A 21,099-nucleotide genomic window follows, 5' to 3' on the forward strand; every position below is an offset into this window, starting at 1 on the left:
CATGGCTTGTCTCTCATGTGCTTATATCAAAAAAATTGTATCTTTTTGTATCAGTGACTTGCAAATGTGCTCCCAGGTTCTTCAGACAAGGCATCTGTGGTTGTATGGAGAAGCTAAGTGGTTAGTGAAAATTTGCAGGAAACACGAATGAAACCCAGAAGTGTGAGAAACCTACCAGTTGCTCCAGCAAGGATTTGTAGCATGAACACATTCCAAAACTGGAATGGTCTCTGCTGGCTCAAGCACTCGCCCTTACAGTGGCTGAGGCTGGGTTGTCGCCCCACCTTTTGGAGGGGTAGTTTTGTCCTGCACTGGGCCCAGTGTTTTTAGCCATGGTGGTCGCAGGCTCTGTGCGGGAGGCTATGGACAAATGCAGAGAAATTATGAGTAGTTACCTCTTTATCTTTTTGTTTAGATGGTAAGAGGATGGTGAACTGTTTTCCTGTTTTAATGTGGAGTCAGGCAAGGAGGAGTAGTAGAGCACTACTCAGGAGAAGAAGATTATTTTTTTAAGCAATGAGGTGTTAATTGCTAAATCACTGTTTTAGCTCTTTAAAAATACCAGACCATTTTGGTAGCTGAGAAAACAGATTTAGTGTGTGGATCTTGTTTTGCTTTCTGCATATAGGTGTCATTTCTCCCCTGACCTATTTAAGAATAGCATTTGTATGTTTGCTCTCCTCATCTTCACATCCTGCTCCTCTGAAGCCAGGGTCTAGCTGGCAACTGGAAATAAGTGCAGGCAGCAACTGCTCCATTTTCCCCTCTGACTGCCTCAGATCCATAATACCCCCAAGGTAGATATGCCATTACGCACGATAAGATCACTAACGTAGCAGGTGAATATTAGATATATGAAGTTAGTCAGCTGTAAATAAAAGGCCTGGCAAAGAATAAAAGGCAAAACGTTGTCCCTGAGGAAGTAAATGGGGATATGAATGCCTTCCTGCCCTAGTGCCCTAAAGAGATGATGCAGAATCTGGAACGCATCCACCTCCTGAGTGAAAGGCATGTGGCAGCCTGGGTTTCGCCCCTTTCCTTACCTGGAGGCAGGACCTGTGTCTTTCCAAACATACCATAATGTCTTGGGAAGATCAGTACAGCAAATCTCATGTGGCTTCAGTCTCTGCCTCTGCTTGTGGCATTTGGAGGCTTGAAGTCCATCCCATGCTCTCCTGATTAGAGATCTTTGTCTTCAGCCCCAGTAGCAGAGCTGGGGACATCCAGAGGACACCCTGTTCTTTATTTTTCCTTCTTGGAGTGGGGTTCACCTCCCAGCTCTGCCTGGCAATCCTGGGGTGGCCTTGAATTAAGTCTTTTAAATGTCGGATTCATCCTTCTCTTCTGTCACAGGGGTTCAGTGTTGTTTGCTACAGCAGGTTTCTCAGCTCTCAGACTAAGGATTGCAGAGGCAAAATGAGGTAAAAGGTGAGTGGGAGGTGCTAGAAAATGGCAACTGTCTATAATTTTCAACTACTGGCATTGTACTGCTGCTTCCTCATCTCTTGCCCAGTTGTGTGGTGGTAGTTGGCTTGGCCTGCGTGTGTCTAGTGGGGCACAGGCCAGTGCTTCAGCAGAGTGGCGTTGTGGTCAGCACAGTATACCTTCCCTCTTGCTGCCTTCCTGGAGAGCTGCACATGGGTCTCTCAAGGCAAAACCAGCTCTGGGTCTGCCCGTGGGGGCCATTGCAGGGGAAAGGGCCATGGCCATTTCTTTGGGGAACATTGTTAGCGTGGGTTGGAATGGGGCTAGACTGAGGGCGTTCAACTGGTCATGTTTATCATGGCACGTCTTCTGTGAGTATGTCAAGCAGAGAATAAACTGTGAAAGAGCAGAGAAAGCACCAACACCTGCAGAGAATATGAGGAGAAGGGAAGCTGGTCCTTTTGTCTTTATTTCCTTTCTTCTTCCAATCCTTGTTTGATTTTTTTTTTCCTTTTTGTTGTAAGCAAAATGAAAAACAAGATGCTGAGTGGTTTATTAAAAGCAGTCTTAATGCACCAGCTGGAGTTCAGTAGGAGTGTAGGGTGTCCAAAAAATATGAACTCAAGGACTTTTTTATGTATAGAATTTTTCATAGAATCATGGAATGGTTTAGGTTGGAAGGGACCTTAAAGATCATTTAGTTCCAACCTCCCTGCCATGGGAGGGACACCTCCCACTCGACCAGGCTGCTCAAAGTCCCATCCAGCCTGGTCATTTTTATTATGGAAGTCCAAGGAAGAAGAGACTTCCTTTGATATTGTTTACATGGTAAGAGAGAGAACAGTGATGAGAGCAAGCTTACATCTGCCAGACCCTGTGACTGGTGAATGCTCTGTCCATGTTGCCGGTTTTTAGCATGGGTATCGCTGAGAATCAGAACTCTGCTTGAGAGTGGCCAAATTCAAGCTCATGTGCTGGTGGTTTGTAGTGCTGTCAGCCTTTCCTCTGCGCAACAGAGCAGACTGTGTGAAACAGACCTCAGGTCTCTGCCTTGGGGTGCTCCAAGTCCATTTTAAGATGGAGCAAAGGGTGGGATTGCTGGTTAATGTGTGTTGCTCTGCTGAGAGCATAGACACAGACCACTGTGTGGTCCTGTGCATGTAAATTGGAGACAAACCCTGCAGCCAAATGCATGCGCACTAGAGAGAGACAAGAAGTGAGGAAGGGAGGATAAAAGGTAGGGGAACATGGTAAAGAGACTCTCAAGCTGTCCAAGGCCAGTGTCAGAACTGGTATTTCAACCTGCACGTCCTGAAGCTGTGTCAACAGAAGCAAGCAGTGTCTTCCTGCCAGTATGAAGTGATGTGGTTCCAGAAATATTGGTATAAGGGAGCTTTGTATCTTTTTCTGCAGAAAGGGACACACATAATGTGAAAATAAGAGACATTTGCATTGGTGCAATACCACAGCATGATTTTTCCTAGGGTATTTCTCAGGTGTAGGTGAAGCATGTGTGACAGTGGTACCTTACTAGCCGAGTGTACATTTACCTTTAACACATCTTCACCAGAGAAGATGAGAGAAGGGGTGAAATTCTTGTGCTGAATTGTAACAGTTGTGATCTTTGAACCCAATGATAGTGTGCTCCCCACCATATAAATGTGGGTATTGTTCAAACCCTATCAGATCAACGTTTCACGTGTCCAGGTCCCGTTTGCACTCTACCTGTTGCTGTAAGGAGCAAGCCCAGCTTTGCGTTCTCTGGATTGCTTTGGGGCCATGCCTTTTACCAGCTGAACTAATATAATCACAGCCCTTTGGTGAAGCCACTGCCGAAACACTGCTATGAGGCCTCCCAGCATCAACGCTCTTGTACCAGAAAAAGACGATGTCTCAAGAGCAGAGATCCTTTTGCTCTGTACTCAGGTTGACTGGCCAGCTAAGTGAGCCAACAGGTGTTGAACCTGCAAAAAATCCAGCAACATGGGTTACAGAGCCTTACTGCGGCCAAAAGTTTACTAGCTGTTAGTGGAGTTGGGGTCAGTGACTGGTCCATTTCAGTTGTCAGTTACAAAGTATTTAAATCACTTTCTGGATACGAGAAGGAAAGGGCACTCAGGCTTTGTTGCTACACTCAAAGGACTCATTAAGCCACAGCAAGTGGGTTGCTTGTAACTGTCTCTTCAGATGTAGATCGCAGTAGGGGCTGGCTTCTCATACCTGATCTTGGACACTGCTTCAGGATTGACTTCAAGTCGCTAACTCAAGTTAGAACTCAAACAATTTGTCTTGGCTATTATAATCCAAGTAAAGGTAATGAATTTTTGATTGCTGGGGTTGCTATGTTGATGCCTCCAACAAGTAGCTTTTCTTGGTTTACATTTGACTCCTCGTAGAGAACAAAAGCGAACCTGAGGCTTAAGCTCTGAACTTGGAATAATGAAGTCCATATGGAGAATTATTTCAGTCTATCTACAATGGTTTAAATCCGCACTTCATTTCACACAGACACTTTCATGTGTAGACAAGGGCAAAGGATGCAGTCCTGTGGAATGTGGGATATTTGATAGGCACAGTTGATTTTGATACGTCCTTTTCTGCTTTGTGGAGCCCTTCAGCTGTGTAAATAAAAAGCAAAAGAGGGAGCAGTAAGACTTTTGCATTTTCCTCTTGCATATGAATGCTTTTTATAGGTACTTTTTTATTATTTCTTATCAATCACAGAGAAGTGTTTCCCATTACATTAAAAGAAAAAAAAGGAAAAAAAAATACTGTGGCCCCACAGAGATAGTTCTGGAAGCTTCCACCTCATCTTGGTGTCCTTCACATTTTCCTCTTTTAGCTCCTTCTGGAGCATCCATTGCTCTGGCAATCTAAGCATGTCTCCAGATTCAATGGCTTAGAGAACAACCTTTCTGTTTTAAACCATGATTCAAAAAACCATGATGAAAATCCCCATGTAGCTATCCGGGATTGGGTGGGGGTGGGTGGTGGTGCCGGTGGCTCTTCCCAAGGCAGCCAGGAGGGTGGAAGCTCTCCGTTTGCCCTCTCTGGGTGGCAGAAGTGTCCTAGTGACCCAGCTAGCTTTTCTGCATCATCAGGGTATGATGTATCCATACCTTAGTCATTTGAAGTTAAGTCACTTTTCCTATCAAAAATAGTTACCTAAAAATGTTTTTCTTAATGATTTAAAATCCATATACCATCGATGTTTTTAAAATAGCAATGACCAAGAGGCTGCCTGGTACAGGGTTACCACAGAGGCTTCCCTGGCAGCCAAGCTTCGGATGTGCACTTACTACCCGAACTCCCCCTTCCAGTGCTTCATGGGCTTGTTTCTGTTCCGTGACTGTGTGCGTCAGGTGGTTGTACAGCCACTTTGCAGGCCAGGCAGGCCATCTTCTGATGCTGTGGTGCTGCGAGGTGCTCGCTTCATGTAACCCATAGGAGCATACTTCCCTTCCCTTGCCGTGCTGTTATGAGATTTAATTACTGAATGCCTGGACAAGGTTTCATGTGGAAAGCTGTTTCACTGCCCCACACCCTCTGTACACACACTTCTTCCCCTCCCAGGTCGTGTAACCATCCCAAAGCTCGAGTGGTTTAGTGAGCGGCCAGGATCCCAGCATGAGCGCAGTTTGAACAGATTGCTTTTGTTTTGATGTGATTAAAAAACATCCACAAAGAAAATTTGTTGGGCTAGGGGTGCGCTGTAGGGCTCAGCCCCATCCCGGAGGGGTGGAGAGGGACTCTTACTCTCACCAGTTTTTCTTTCACGGTGTCTCACAGCTATGATGAAGCCTCAGTGTCCTGTTCATGTTATCTCATATATTAAGCAGTGGTTAAGCACAGCCCTTGAATATACACCTAACTTTAAACGTTGCTGGCTTGAGTGATGCAAAATAATCCCATGTTTTGCATTTTGGAACTGCAGGCTGAAGAGCTACGGCTCTGTACAGAGAGGGAAAAGGAAAGATGCTCTGGGCGAGTCCCAACACTTGCTGCACTTGGAAAAGTGAAGTGATGTGAGGAGCCGTGAAGCTTTTGTAGTGGGAGTGGGTCCTGGGTACCGGGAGTCTGCACAGCAGCAGCAAGTTTCCACCGTGGGGGAAGAGGCGCTTAAAGCAGGTGGGCTGAAGTGTGTTAGGAGATGAGAGTCAGCTGTGTTTTGTAGAGTGTTGCCTGTGGTCGCATCGCAGTTTGCAGAGAAAGAGGCGAAAGAGTTGTGGAAAGAAATGTAGTTAGATAGGTAGACTAAGCATTTGAAGAGGAGAGATCCTTGAAGGCCATTTACCGGAAAATGCTGTCAAATGTAAATTAGGCAAAGGGGAAAAAAAATATGTTTGCAGGTTACTTTCATCAGTTGTGACAAGCTCCACTGCTTCAGTCCATTCCCAGCTCTTAGCAACTTAACTGGGTGACTCCTGAGGTCTGGACAAAGGACATACTAAACGTTTCTTCAAATTTAAATTAGTCAAACCCATTGAATTCACAGCTACTGCATTCACATCCCTTCTGTATTCATTTTTTTGATGCTATTGCTGCAAGTGCATGGTCAAGAGTGAATTTTAAACCAGTATTAATAAGTAAGTCACTTAGTAAAACTCTTAATGCTGCAATTCCCAACAGAAGCTTCTTTATCCCATGTCAGAAAACAAGCAGTTGTGACAGTCCTTGTGACCCGGGTAGTTTTGCTTGGATACAACCTGAATTCAAAATATCCCTTCCACACAGGGAGCGGCTTATGAGCAGCTAGTTCAGAGGCCAGAAGTTACTGGTAGCAAGTTTCAGAGGATAACTTCTGAGTAAATGAATGGGCTGGAGGAAATCGTAAGCTGCTTATAGGGTGTTTGCAAACAGAAACAGAGAGTACATTCATCAAAGAAATTACTCAGTTTGAATAATTTGTTCAGTTCAGAACATGTTTACCTGCCTGTGAGGGGAATGGGGAGGCTTAATTGGATACAAAACGTTTGTATTGTGCTTTGAGACAGTAGTATGAAAGTGAAGCGTTATTGTTATGGTTTCTAGGGTTATAATTCCTCCTGTAGTTTGTGTGAGTGCTGCCTTGTATAAAGAAGGCATGCAATGGTGGTTTTGCAACATGTGCGTGGCGGGGGGGGTGTCCCAGAAAGACGTCTTTCCTCCCAAAGGCACCCAGGCACCCTAGCTGCCTCTGCCCTGCCTGCAGACCCGGCCCCACACACCCATCTCCCCGTCTGCAGGCACCCAGGGGTGGGAGCAGCCGGGCACAGACAGCCCCGGGGGCATTACAGACCCTGAGTGCCCAAGCAGAGTTTGGTCTGCTTTAGCTGATGCCGAATATGGCCCTTTTTTTATCAAAAAGACATCAGCATTGTATTTTAACTTAACCAAGGTTTACAGAGAAGACAGTAAACAACTTTCATGTAAGTAGTGAAACTGTGACTGCATCCATTCTGTACAACTAACTGGCTGCTCTCTCAAATGAACTTTAAGAAAACTGCAAGTAAACATGCAGGTGTAGAAAAGCAGATACAATTCTGCAACTGGGCTGGGAAGTGCTGTATAAATACCTTCAGTTAGTACTTAGCAAACAGAGTGTCTCGGTACTCAATATCTGGAGAGAATCCTTCTCAGTTACATCACCATTGATTTCTGGGCAATGGATGAGTATCACTGGGAGCAGAATTTGGCCCATATAACTAAGTAATAAAATATCTTTTTGGAGGAAGTATATTTACAAACAAAGGGCGAGCATTGCATCTTCAAGCTACATTTGCAAAATTACTGCCTGAAAATTGGCATGGCTCCTTCCAGTCAAGGGATCTTAGAAACTGTTCTGCTGCATCACAAGCTGCAATAGTATCTTTGAGGCTTTGAAAATGAACACCAGTGTCTCTGCAAACAGGATACTCTTTGTGAGTTTTAATTGGAACCAGTCATGTCTGAATGCTGCAGACTTTGAAATAACGTGACTAACCTAAGAAAGCTATTCAAGATCTATCTACAAACAGTATTCCCCAGATACACAGGGGTGAAGAGCTTGCTGGGATAAAGGCCCAGCATGAGATTCTGCTCTGAACTTGAACCAAATTGAACCAATTTTTTTGTGTGTGTTGTTTTGAAGACATTTGGGTGCTTCAAATATCTTCCTTCCTCTCCTCTCCCTAGCTTGGCAAGAACTAGATGCAAAAATATTCTAAGACAGGCTTTTGCAAAGGGGTAATTGAGTCATGGAGAAGCTGAATGCCATATATTTAAAGTCAATGTTTGTCTTTACACTTAACAGAACTGGTGATTGGAAGAGGCTGGGGGGAAGGGAAGGGATGTTGGATCATCTTTTATAACCCTGTAATAGTTGCGTAGAAGCAACTGACCTGGCTGCAAGAATTTAATTTCAGCTTTTGCCACTTGCCTGGGAAGCCCTAGCTAACGTACTCAAATACACTTTTGTATTTTGATACAACAGTCTGTTTCTTTAAATGCTTCCTTAAAGCCAATGGGCACTGAAAGAATTTTCTCTGGAAGTAGGTAGTTATTGGGTATCTGTCCTCTTTGTTGCACACATGCTATTACCTTGCGAATTTCTTTTAAAAGCACTGCCTTGGTTGCACTAATGGGGTCTTTGAGGACTGAGATGAGGAAAATCCTGTTGATTGTGCACTCCATCCTCTTGGGACCACAGGCTGGCCTCTTCCAAAAGTTGTCCCTGCTGACAGCCTGGGTGACTCCCGCAGCTCTGGTGGGGTATGGTGAGGTGCTCTGGTAGCAGTGTGGTAGCAGCGCTCAGAAGTGGGGCACGGTGTTTCGCAGGTCTGCGTGAGGGGTTTACTGGGATCTCATCTCCAATGCAGAATTATTCTGCAGTCTCAGTTCTGCTTTTTTAAAATTTACTATCTACCACTTAGTGTTGCAAGAAGAGTCTAAAAAATGTGACGTGAGTGTAAACCAATGCCATGCTCTCTCCCTGAGCTTGCCAGGGCTGTGGAATATTAGCTCAGAGACCCTGGAACTGCTCTGTACCCTTCAGTTAAAGTCTTGTGGGTTTTGCGATCCTTTGGGCATAGAGTATGTTACTTCGGCATTGTTCTCCTAGAATTTGCAATTACGATACAGGTGGGAAATGGAGGGGGTTTTGTCTTGTTAAGGAGTTTGCTTTTAATACTTCTTTGGGAGAAGGTCTTCAGTGGATTATGTGCTTCTTGAAGTACTGCATAGAAACTTAGTCAGCATAAAGTCAGAGACTTGGGAATTCATCTTGCACCTAAGAAATTTTTGCAACCATTTCTCTTCTGGGAAGAATGCGAATGTCAACACCTTGCACATTGGGTTGAGGCAGCGTTACGGGGAGCAAAGCTGCCCGGCAGCCTGCCAGGAGGTGTAGCAAAAACTCATTAAACCAATGCATATTTTGAGTGGAGGGACTTGTGTCTGTATGAACAAGAGGTGTACAAAGGGGATGAGGTAGGGAGATTATTTCTGGAAGCCAGGAATTGTTGCTGCTGCAACACTTAAGGATTCTTTATGAGGCAGTAGTTACCATTTCTGGGCATGGAAAAAAGGGTACAAACCCCATTTTATAATCAGGAGGCTGAATGCACTGTTTTGCTAAGAGTTTCCTATGACTGCTTCATTGTGTACTCGCTGGTTTGTCAGATGATGAGAGCAGTGAAAGCATTTTGTTTTGAAAGGTAATCTCCAAAGAATGAAATTCTCAGGAATTTGTAAGAAATCAAGATAATTCACTTTTAGAGTAGAATAGACTATTTCAGTTGGAAGGGACCTCCAACGATCATCTAGTCCAACTGCCTGACCACTTTAGGACTGACCAAAAGTCAAAGCACATTATTAAGGGCATTGTCCAGATGCCCCTTAAACACTGACAGGCTTGGGGCATTGAGCACCTCTCTAGGAAGCCTGTTCCAGTGTTTGACCACCTTCTTGGTAAAGAAATGCTTCCCAGTGTCCAGTCTTTTGACTTCCAATCCTATCGATATCCTTTTATTTAAAAAGCAAACAAACAAAGCAACAAAACTCTAAAAAGAAAAAAAGAGAACACCAGAATTTGACCGTTTGACTCATTACGTGCATATGGCATAATCATTTTTAATAGACAGAAGGTGGTTTTGGATGGGGTCATCCTATGCAGAACAAGACTAGCAGGACCAAGGACTTGTTATTATATCAGGGAAAACTGGCCACAGGATTTAACTTGGGCTGTGATGCTGTTGACAGTTCTCTGCAATGTAAACCTAACAAGTTTCTGAGCTGAATATGTCTTGTTGGTCCTCCATTCTTTATAGGTCTTCTCTAAGTTAAGGTTGGAGTGAATTGGTACAAAACACTTAAAATCTGAAGTCTTATGTGGTAGGGAATGTTATTTTGTCGTGATGCAGCGGTACATGGAAATTCTCAAAATTAGAATGAAAGGAAGAGCAGAGGGGCTCTGATCAGGAAAACCATACATTGTAAGTCTCTTGGTGTGTATTGCCTTGTGGTTTGCCTTACTTTTCATTTAGACCAGCTTTAGAAAGTTAATATCAACCGTTAAACCTTTTAGGCTATCTTCCCCCCCCTCCTTTTTTTTTTCTCCCTGGTTTAGAAGTGAATAAAAGAGCTTTGTACAGTTCTTGAAACTGAGCCTGAAACAGCTCTGAACAAAATATAGTGTTCCTTTCAAAATCTTGGAAATAATGACATCATAGGCAAATTGGGCCAGAAACCGTTAATAGTATTCTTTGTGAAATGAAATCCCAGGGGAGGACCTATTTCAGCAAACTGGCATTGTTTACAAATAGATACAGGGACAGATACAGTTGTCCCATTCTGAGGGACAGCTGAAACCGTGTGCCCTGTCATGGACTTCGCAGCATAACCGTCTTGTTTCTGATAACAAGCTGAAAACGTGCCTTGGCGCTTCTGCGATCAGCCTCACGCCGATGATCTCCGGCAGTGAAGGCTGTCTTTGGCACTGGAGAAGTATTTGTAGGTGGGTTAAAGAAAACAAAAGCCTCTCTTCCCTAGTCTGTGAGAATTGCTGGAGGGACAGGGAGCCATGTCCAGATGTCCGTGTTGGGCTTCATACGCTGGGAACTCTCTTCCGCTTCCCTGTGCAGCAGTACCTGGGCATTGTGCACTTGCCCTTCACCAGGATAACACAGACGGCACATGAAGTTCTCCTTGTTACTCTGCAGAATTTTTCATCAGTGGTGCTTTTTTTTTTTTTTTTTTACAGAAGTTTTCATCACTGCCCTCCCCCCCTTCCCACCGTTACTGGAAAACCTGCATTTCAGGATAGGAATCACAAAGATCGGTAATGTTAACTGTTTGACCTAAATCTACAAAAGCATTTAGTTCTCTAGGTAAATAGGCTACTGTGTACTTGAAAGTTAGATCAGCACAAGCCCTAGCCTGGGCACGACTATAGCTATTCCTTGGTGATCTAAAGCACATTATTGCCTACGTATGTGCTTCCATAGGAGAGTGGGCCATGTTCCTCCATGGCCAGAGCAGGTCTCCCAGCAGGTCTCTCCCTGGACAGGGTCGGCAGAGCCCTCTTGTGGGGACGGGGGACATGCCGGGGACTGTGGTTTGCTGTGCAGGATCACTTCTCTGCTTTCCCAGGTGGTGTGTTCCAAAGGACAAAAACATCGTTTTGTCTGACAGCAGCCTCCAAAACATGACTTCAGTAGTTAAGAGTGCATGATCTTTTCCACCCTTCTATGCCTTCTAGACGCTATAGGGAACAACGCCTGGCTGGTGCTGCCTGCAGTTCGGGATTACCTGTGCAGTATATACGTGCAGGTGACCAACGCCGTGGTGTAGCGGAGGTCTAGCAGCTTACATAGGGCTCGAGCCTACAAGTAGACATCTTCTTTGGCTGGTGGACACTATATTGATCTACCAGCAGAGCAATTGTTTGAGATCTCCCTAATTTGCTGCAGGCAAAATATGCCAGAATAGCTCAGATTGCTAATTTAACACGAGGCAGTTGATGAAGTCAGCTGGGAAGTGTGCTTATACATACTGCTCCCCTGATGGAGGTGAGCAGATGGCATCAGTAACGTCTTCAAGTGCATGTTTGTGAATCAAGATCTCCAGGATCCCCACCTCATGCTGGATGTACTAGGGTGAGGGCTGGGACCAGCTTTGCTAGGGGTTTCAGTTGTGTGACCCCGGGACAGGTCCCTGGGATCTCATGGGGATCCAAATGTTCAGGAACCCCACTTTGTGGACACAGGACCGGTGCAAAACTGAGATGTGATGGTATGTTTCATTTATTGTTCTTGTCACTGGGCAGATCCTTTGAATCTCAGATCCGGCATTTTGGGATCTCATTTAGATGAAATTGAAAATGTAAGTCAAGTAATAAAAAAAGAAGTGATGGTTTTATGCGTGGTAATTTCAAAATGGTAACAAAGGCTAAAATACCCACGTCATGAAAAACAGTCTTGAGTGAATGTCTCTAAATGTTTCAGTTGGTCATTTAGTTTTTACATGGAAGGTATCATCAGTTAAAGCAATGAGTATTTGATTATCCCCTATTACTATATCAGCTGGAAATCCTGGTAAAATTCCAGCTATATCAAAATAAATGTAATTGTTGAAAACATTAACCTCTGTTCTTAAAAAAAACCAAACCAAAAACAAAAAACACACCCCAAAAAACAACCCTGAAAACCCTCAATCACGGCAGCATTGCCTGACCAAAGTGAGAGCAGCAATGCTGTTACCAGTTGAGCTTCGGGGACTCTTTATGTAAGTGACAGTCACCATGTTTGGCTGATACTTCTGAAAAAAATCTGACTTCCACAGCTGAAAAACATAAGTGGCTTCATTTTACATTTCAGAGAGTAGCTGATGACTGCAGTAACTTGTGTTGTCTGTGAATCAGCACAAGGAGAGATCCGTAACACATGCACAGTGGCCTGCACATGCCTTCCATAAAAGGAGCCACATTGATGTCAGAGGGACTGGAAGGCAAGATGCCCGTAGAATTGTAATCTTTAAAAATGTGCAGTATAGCCCACATCACATCTGATCTATTTGAAATCATACTCTATTTTCAGGTTTTAAAACAGTTCATTTTACCAAGGATTGCTTGTTTGTTAAACCAGCTGCTTAATCCAGACTTGAATTTTAATATTTAAGATACACTAGAAAGATTAGGAATTTGAAAAGTCTTACCTGCCCTGTGGTTTCCTGACTTACAAAAGTTTTGTAACAATTTCTGGGTATTTTTTTTCCTTAGATAAGTACCCCTGTTCTTAGTGGTCAGCAAGACTGTACATGTCCGCTCCTTGCTGATGTACCATACTTGGGACTTTATGGTGCTGTTATTCAAAGCTGTGCCACAACCCACCCCACGGGTGCTACCAGGACAGAAAGAGGAAGACTTGAATTGTTTTCAGGATATGACCATTTTTCCTGCTTAGGTTTTGATTGATTTTAAAGCAAACGTATTACTTGTTTTTATGTGCAAGAAAGTTTATAATTAGTACCTCCGAATGAATTTCCTTTGGGAAGATCGTTCCTTTTGAAGCCCCACGCTCACAGGATTAAACCCTCTCCAAATACTGAGCAGGGAGGGAGCAGGGATCTTAACGCTTGCTATGCATATCCCCCCCAACATGCTCCTTGTTTCTTACATCATAAAAATTGTTCACTACCATACCAGGTAGTTTCAGTGAATCACTCAAATTTTGGTTTGGAAGTCTGGTTTTAGAAGAAAATTTGGATTGTAAACAGCTACAGGGAAAAAAAAGTTGTAAATAAAAATTGAAAAGGCCTTTAACAGGGATTAAAAAAAAGCTTTATTTTAAGGGTAATAAAGTGATTTTTAGGAATTGGCACTGAATTTATTTATAGCAACCAGCAGTAACTTTATTCAGAGCAAACCTCTAATAGAGAGGCTTCCGTATTCCGCCAGAAGGCTTTTCTTGCCCTCTTCCCTCCCCAGGACACCAGCCTTGGCATCCTCGCTTGACAGGAATGCTTTCTGTTCTGCTTTTGCAGGAGGCTGTGAGGGCTGCTGAAGATGTCCGATAGTCTGGATGTTGAAGAGAAACCTCCAGCCCCACCGTTGAGAATGAACAGCAACAATCGCGATTCTTCAGCGCTAAACCACACTTCAAAACCGCTCCCCATGGCCCCTGAGGAGAAGAACAAGAAAGCCAGGCTTCGCTCCATCTTCCCAGGAGGAGGGGATAAAAGTAAAGTATCAGCAGTGCGAATGGGTGGCTATGTCTCTGTTTGCGTTCTGTTGGTTGTTGGTTGCCCTACTTGCTTTCTGCCACTGTTTTCTTTCTGTTTCAGTTGCAGAACATGGTAAAGTCCTTCCAAAGCCTTCTGTTCCAATTACTCTAGTAACATGTTTCAAAAGAGGAGGAGGTGTTCAGTCAGTTCCTTTCTTGTCTTTGAAAAGGCAGCAAGACGCGCAGACATTGTGCGACTTGCTTTTTAAAAATAACATTATAGTTGAGCTGGGGAATCCTTTCCTTTGGATTTTGCTTTGCATTTGCAGTAAAAACAGAGATGAGGTGGTGTACTTTTGAAAATACATTTGCAGAAGTGAGAAGACAATATGCCTGACACTTCTGGGTTGTTTTTTTTAATGCACTTGCATTCCAGGAACAGGAGCAAGGCTGTTCTTGCTTGTTACTTTTGTGGCGAGAGTGTACACAAAATGGCTTGGTTGAAAACCTGATAGGTGTGGTTACAGCAAGAGAGTCTTTTAAACATGCAGGAAACAGTATTTCAGTTGCATTCTTTGAAACGCATTTGCAGAAAGGAGTGTGTTTTGAGTTAGTGTATTTATAGAATTAAGGGAAAGGATCTTCCTTTTTTTGTAATACCATGGGAACCAACGGACTGCCCCCACAAGTGATGAAGGAGGTGGCTGAAGTCACTGCAACGCCACTTTTCATTATCTTTGAAAGATTATGATGACTGGTGGATGTTCCTGATGACTGGAAAAAAGCAAATGTCATTTCTGCCTTGAAGAAGGAGGATCTGGGGAGCTACGGGCAGGTCAGCCTCGCCTTGGCCCCTGGGAAGCTAGTGGAGCAAGTCCTCCTGGACACAAGTGAAGGATAAGAACGTGATCAGGAATAGTCAGCACAGATTTACGAAGGGGAATTCATGCTGAACCGTACTGACAGCCTTCTGTCATGAGATGACAGGCTTGGTGGTGAAGGGAGAGCAGTGGGTGTTATTTCTACTTTAAGGTGTTCAGCACAGTCTCCCATAGTATCCTCAAGCTGATGAAGTACAGTCTAAATAAGTGGACAGTGAGGTGGACTGAAAACTGACTGAAATGCTGAGCTCAAAGGGTTGTGATCAGCAGCACAAAATCCAGCTGGATTTCCAGCAGGATTCCACCTTCGATGTACATCGCTGTTCCTCCAAGGATAGCTCAGAACTGTGGAACTGCAGCCGTTCCCTGGAGCTGCTGCTCGGCTGCCCCATTCACAAGTCTGTAACGCAGAGGCAGTCTGGCATTCAAAACTCCTCACAGGCAGCAGAAGGCACAATTTAAGCCCCATTCCTCCCCTCAGTCGGGGCAGCCCTGGTGGCTTCTCTCGTGTGAAGGCTGTGACTGGATGGGCCCATTCCTCAGGCAGACTTGGCTGGTTCACCCTGCAGCGTGCTTCCCAAAATGTCTCTTTCTGGGAACAGTATTAATTTTCAATTGATTCTTTTTAAAGCCCAAAATTAAAATCTCCCCTGGCTTGTTTAATTCCTAGGAGTACTTGGGTCACTTCTTCCCCAGACTGCCAGCAGGATATTATCCCTCTCCAAGGGAACATTTCTTAAGCAGGAGATGCTGAAAATGGGGAGATGGAGAAACAACCCCTCCTCGAAATGATCAGTGACATTAAAAATAGATGTAATTAACTACCAGTCAGAGCAATATTAGAAAACATAGAGTATCATGATTTCAAATGTGACTGTGAGGCAAAATGAGCTAAGATTTGTAGCTTAATTTTGTTGTGTGAAATAATAAATGGAGGAAGTTCAGCTTGGCTGGCCAAGCCCCTTGAGGTGGTTTCATCTCAGGGTTGGCTTGTGGGTCAGGGTATCAGCTGGCCTGTGCATGCTTCACAGACTCAGTGTGACACGTTTTTGAGAGTCCTGCTTATAAAACAGAAGGTGATTAATACGGCTGCTCTCAGCCAGTGCAGTGCTTTGCAGCATCACAAATTTATATTAATAGTCCACCACTGGTGCTAGTAAACAGAACATGAAGGATACACCATGTCAGGGTGTTTCTGCCTGAACCTGCAGGAACTTTGTTGTCTTCCATTTGCTCATCAGACAGGAGGGATGCGAGGAGGGATATGCTGTGGCGTGTTCTCTCCCGAGGCAATGGTGTGTGCCGGGACTGCTGTGCTCAGGGACCAGGAATCCTTCGCAGTCACTCCCCTGTTGGAGTGTAAGGGTTTCAGTTAGGGTTTGAGCACTTCTGTGTTTAAAACTTGTTTTGGAAAGACACTGATGACTCTGTGAGGCTCCTCTGTGCTTCTACAGTTGAAACAAAACAAGCCGCCTGAGCATTAGTGTCCTGCTCCTTCCCATAGCACCTGACCTCCTTATGTTCCTTGGTGTAGCTCTTCTCACCCCGTCTCTGGGGTAAGGGTATCCCATTGCCTGGGGGCAGGAAGCCAAGGCAGACAACTCAAATACATTTCCAGTGTCATGTGGGCAATCTGAGTGGAAGAAGGAGCTGAACCCATTCCCCCATAGCCCATGCTGAAGCTGTGAAATTAGCCTGCCTTCCTTGGAGGTAATGATGGTGATGGCAGGCATGGTGGAGTTCATAGCATTAGTGTTTCAGCAGAGTGCTGTTACCTTGGGAGAATCGAGAGCAGAAGGAAATAACTTGCATTCTTCCAACTGTTTGATACAACCTTGTTCCTCTTTCATTAAACCACCTGTAATTGCTATGCTATGAAATAAACTAGTACTGTGTTGGCTAAACACAGTATTTAAACACACAAATTAGCCACTGTGGTGGCTCCGTGAAGGCATTGTAGAGCATTCAACTTAAAGAAATGAGAGGGGAGCAGGTCCACCACAGCTCAGATGCCCCTTTCAGCTGAAGAGGTACATCTGTGTTAGGATTACTGGGTGAATAATATCACTTCCATTGAAGCTTCTGTAGACTTAGCTGCGGATGGGAAAGAGACAAACACAGCAGGGTTAAGATTAATGGAGAAGAAAGAAAAGGACAAGGCTGCGGGGGTAAGACAGGAGGAGCAGAGCAGGAAGGATGGGAGGACAGCATGAGACAGTGGAAAGGAGAGGGGATGGAGGAAAGAACAAAATGAGATGAAGAGGAGGTGAGTGAACAGGAGGGCATAAGCGTGAGGTCAAACCCTTCCTCCCTCTGGAGGAAAGCTGCCACTTAGCTGAGTCACATTTTTCTGCCAAACAACTGCTCTTTTAACATAATAATGATGATGATGATGCAGACTGTGGAAGACAGAACACTCTTTCCTTGTTCTCTTTTAATCTGTAATAGTTGCTGAGGTGGTGTGGGTGGCCCTCACGGCTAACTGCTGTGCAGCAGGAGTGTATTGTGAGGGGCATTTGTAAGAAAATCAAATAGGAATGTCCAGTATAAAACACTTGAATCCAGTTAGTCACTGCTTCAAAGAATTCATGCCTTTTTGTATCATTTTGCCAGCTTACGTAAAACACAAGTGATTTGAGTTGCAGGGCACACATAACAAAGTTTTTAGGCTGGGGAGGGCTGAGGGTGTTGCAAGGAGATGTTTAATTTTGTATTTAATTTATAATTTATCAATATTTGGACCATATACATTATTTCCACAGTCTGCTACACAGAGGTCCGTGAAGCAGATGAGCCAAATCTTGGGGAATGAGCTGGAACGCTTGCCTCTGGCAGGAGAGGCCTAGCATGGACAAGTGCTGCTTTCAATGGAATGTTTTTTATAGTGCCTTATTTCGCTTCTAGATTTGGCTGTTTGCTTTGAACTGAATTTGATGAGCCTTTAAATCTAATTTTCATTGCATTTGCTTGCAAATGATGAGGTAGGAGAAGCCAGTTTTTTTATCTACAATAAAATGTTATATATGCTGAATGGGGATGACATAACGGGCAACATCTATCCTGAAAATTAAACATCATCTTGGAGATAAAAGAAGGGGAAAAGCCTTTGCTTTTGTATTTGATATACTGCTGCCATCTTTACTGAATGCTAAATGAAAATAATTCATCAATTAACATAGTGTAGGGTGTGCAGTACAAACAAAAAGTGACAGTTAATTATTTAATAAGGGTAAATGCAACAATACAGAGAAAGGATTAGAAACGTCCAAAGTACTCTAGACTATACTTATGAAGAGCAGAGCATCTTCCAACTAAAGGAGGCCGTAAGGTAGAATAAGAAAGATACACAAAGAGAGGCCTCATGGAGCTACGATCTGTGAGCCAGGACAGACCAGGCTGGGAGGGGTGCTGACACATAGCGAGCTCAGCCTTTGGATGAGACCCCTAGGTAAACTTATGAAGCTGGCAAACATAAAACACGGAAGGAAAACGTTAATTCAAAGTCCATGAGCGTAGTAGTGCTTTGTGTTAGAAGACTGATGTGCCAGAAAATAGATTTCGCAAAGCTCCATCCTGGTTGATATTGGTAGAGGGGGACACTTGCTTTTGAAATAAGACGCACAAAAAATTGTCTTCATCCACCTGTTTTTGATGTGAGTAGCATGGCTGGCACTGGCACTACACTGAGGGAATACAGAAAGCAAAGACAGGACCTGAACAACTGCTCCTTTCTCTCCTGCTGATGTGTAACTATGGCACATGTATTCTTTTTCATATTATCTTTAATAAATGGTGATGCACTGGGCTTTAGAGATCCTGGTACAGAATCCCTTGGTGATAGGCACAGTATAAACCTCTTTTATGTCTCTGGGTTTCTCACAACTGTTAGCGTGAAGTTATGTCACATCAGATCTATAGAGCAAGCCTACTCAGGACCACAATGAGGATATGTAAACCAGAAACTGGTAAGAAAGGCAGCAGAGGACAGGTGGGATCCTGGGGTGCGGAGTCCTTTCTTTAAAGACGTGAGATGATGAGACTTTTTTGTATTCTACGTGAGCCCTTTGAGTGTTTTATTTCCTGAGTTTGTGTTAATAACTCTTGCATACTGCAAGCGGACATTGTAATATTTGTTCTGTTCCGATCATTAGCATGTAATTTTTCCCCTGAAATGACAAATGTATTTGGCAGAATGGCAGTTCCCCTCTCGGCTGTTACAGAAATACCACTGGCACTAGAGAAGGTCCTACAGATAGCTCTGTACTGCGTTATTCAGCCATGTGGTAGCTAGTCTTGGAGCACGGTGGTTCTCCAGGGAATACAAATATTTCAGGTACTTGCCAGCAGGATGCATGTTTGAATGTGGGTTTATGCTATGTTTATCTGGGTATTTGGGAGTTGTCCAGAACTGGCATTATTGTCACCATTTTTCAGAGAAATCTCTATTGAACGTGGATTCTCGATGCCTCAGAGTTAAGGCAGCTTCTCTCAGCCTTTATTCCACTGATTCTTTATCAGGGTCAATAAAACTGGGCTGAAGTGAAATTTGTCAAGAGTAAAAAGCACAGGAGATGGATGACCACAAGGGATGTTACTTTCAAAAGGTGTTAAAATAGGAGGGAGATGAGAAACATGCAGGTTGACTGACTTCCAGGTCCGTCTCATTCAATAAGATACTCCACACTGTGTGAATACTGGTGGAGTGATTTAAAAATAAGGAATTCCTGGAGACTAATAAAGCTTGGGGCTTATGGTTATATGTCTTAGTTAACTGAGAGCTCAAATGAAGCTCTTCCAATGGCATTTATGGGATCTTGTTGCTGTGCAGATTCTGTGGTTTTTAATACAGAGCTGCTGCTTCAGCCTTTTACTCAGAGAGGAGGCAGGAATAAGATCTTTGTCTTCTCCTGAGCTGCCTGTTTTCACAGAACTTGTAGGAACCCGGTTATCTTAAAAAAACCCTTTGATTTGGATGAGTTTGACAACAGGTTCAAAGCATGTTGCAGAAAAGACACACACGCAAACAGGCATGCATATGTGTGTCCTGGGTGCTCTATTTCTGCAGGAACCCACAGAGCAAAGTTGAACAGGAGTTAGTTGCTAGATATGAAAACTTGATAAAAAAAGAACTGATAATAGAAATCATACTGGTTAGAGATAGCCTAAGAAGGCTACTTCTTGAAGAGCTTGCTTTGGCAGCTGTGACACTGATTGGAAGAAAACCAAAATCAAATAACACCTCCTAGACCTTCCCAAACAGTTAAGGTGGTGTATTATCTTCGGTCTGTTTGTCAAGTAAGATGGATGTTAATTGGTTTGTTTTCCACCTTTAAAATACTATTTTGAGCACACTTGATTGTGAAAATTTTTGAATGAAAAGCTGGGCAGAAAATAAGTGCATGTTAATGTTTTGCCTCTAGCCAACAAGAAGAAAGAGAAAGAACGCCCTGAGATCTCTCTTCCTTCCGACTTTGAACATACCATTCACGTGGGATTTGATGCCGTCACTGGAGAATTCACAGTAAGTAACCGCTGTATTGCGTGATTACCAGAGCTTCTAGTTTTGTGATGGTAAAATAACCTCCTGTTGCCAGAAATGTCAGGTGACAGCAGCTAGGCTGTGAAGAAAGAGACTTTTATTTGTTGGGCTTAGGATTTGGAGTGTTTTTACTTCTGATTCAGGCTGCTTTTTTTTCTCCAAGGATTGTCAGCAGAGTGTCTGTGGAAAATGAAAACTAGGAAGAACGTAGGTGTATGCTTTTATCAGTCCCACAAGCTGCTACAGGGGTTGGTTATTCAGTGTCTTTGGAAAAGTATAAAAAACCCACACGTGTGCATAGTGTATGTCTTGCTGTAGACAACCAGCCCCAAAGTGCAAAGTCCAGCTGCTCTGCAGACAGCCCTTGGAGATGCCCAGAAAGCGGCAGCGTTGTGGAAGTTCATTCATTTTAATTTAATATCCTTCAAAATATGTCCATAGACTAGGTGATCAGACACATTTCTAGCCCTTATGTATTAATAAAATAGCAGTCAGCTTTTTCTACTTGTATCATGACGAAGTGTTATGAAGTGTTGGGAAAAATGAGTCTGATAGAAGCTCCTTGAAGTCTGCAGGGGGCTTCAAAGCCCTTTCTGTCAGACTACTAGTTAGGTGCTGAAACCATTAATCCTTAAAGCTGAGATGGCAGTAAGCTAAATTTGATGGAACTGTGGAGGTGAGAGGAAACATTAGCAAATCTCTGTACCGTCAGTAGCACCCTGTGAGCTGAGTGGTCAGACTGCGTTATCACTGTGCGTCAAATTGTGAAGTGTGCTAGTGCTGACTGGCTGCATACACCAAACAGGATGGGACAAATCGTTTGCCTGGACAAAGGGTGGTTAGTTTTCAGAAACTGAGCCCTAAATGCGATTTCTTCATCATTTTTTACTTCGCTACTTCTGTTTCTCAAAAACATTTCAGAAAGCTGGAAACTTTCTGTGTGCTACAGTAGCAGTAGCAATAGTAATAATAACAATAGAAGAAAAAAAAGACACATTTAATGACAGCTTGTCTTCAAAGGACTAGTGAAATTGAATTATCCTCAGTAATTAGGAAATACAGCTACATTTAAAATATG

General features: G+C 43.6%; 1 protein-coding gene across 4 annotated transcripts in view; it reads left to right on the forward strand.

Moving 5' to 3' along the window:
* The window catches only part of PAK3 (p21 (RAC1) activated kinase 3), a 140,443-nt gene that overhangs the window by 87,650 nt on the left and 31,694 nt on the right, over positions 1-21,099 (forward strand). For all 4 annotated transcript variants that reach the window (XM_063345611.1, XM_063345614.1, XM_063345612.1 and 1 more), the window contains 2 exons: positions 13,423-13,619; positions 19,903-20,003. In XM_063345611.1, coding sequence (XP_063201681.1) covers positions 13,445-13,619; positions 19,903-20,003 — 276 coding nt within the window. In that variant the 5' untranslated portion in view covers positions 13,423-13,444. The remainder of the gene's footprint in view (positions 1-13,422; positions 13,620-19,902; positions 20,004-21,099) is intronic.

This window comes from Chroicocephalus ridibundus, chromosome 9 (assembly GCF_963924245.1).
Source record: "Chroicocephalus ridibundus chromosome 9, bChrRid1.1, whole genome shotgun sequence".
NCBI lineage: Eukaryota > Metazoa > Chordata > Aves > Charadriiformes > Laridae > Chroicocephalus > Chroicocephalus ridibundus.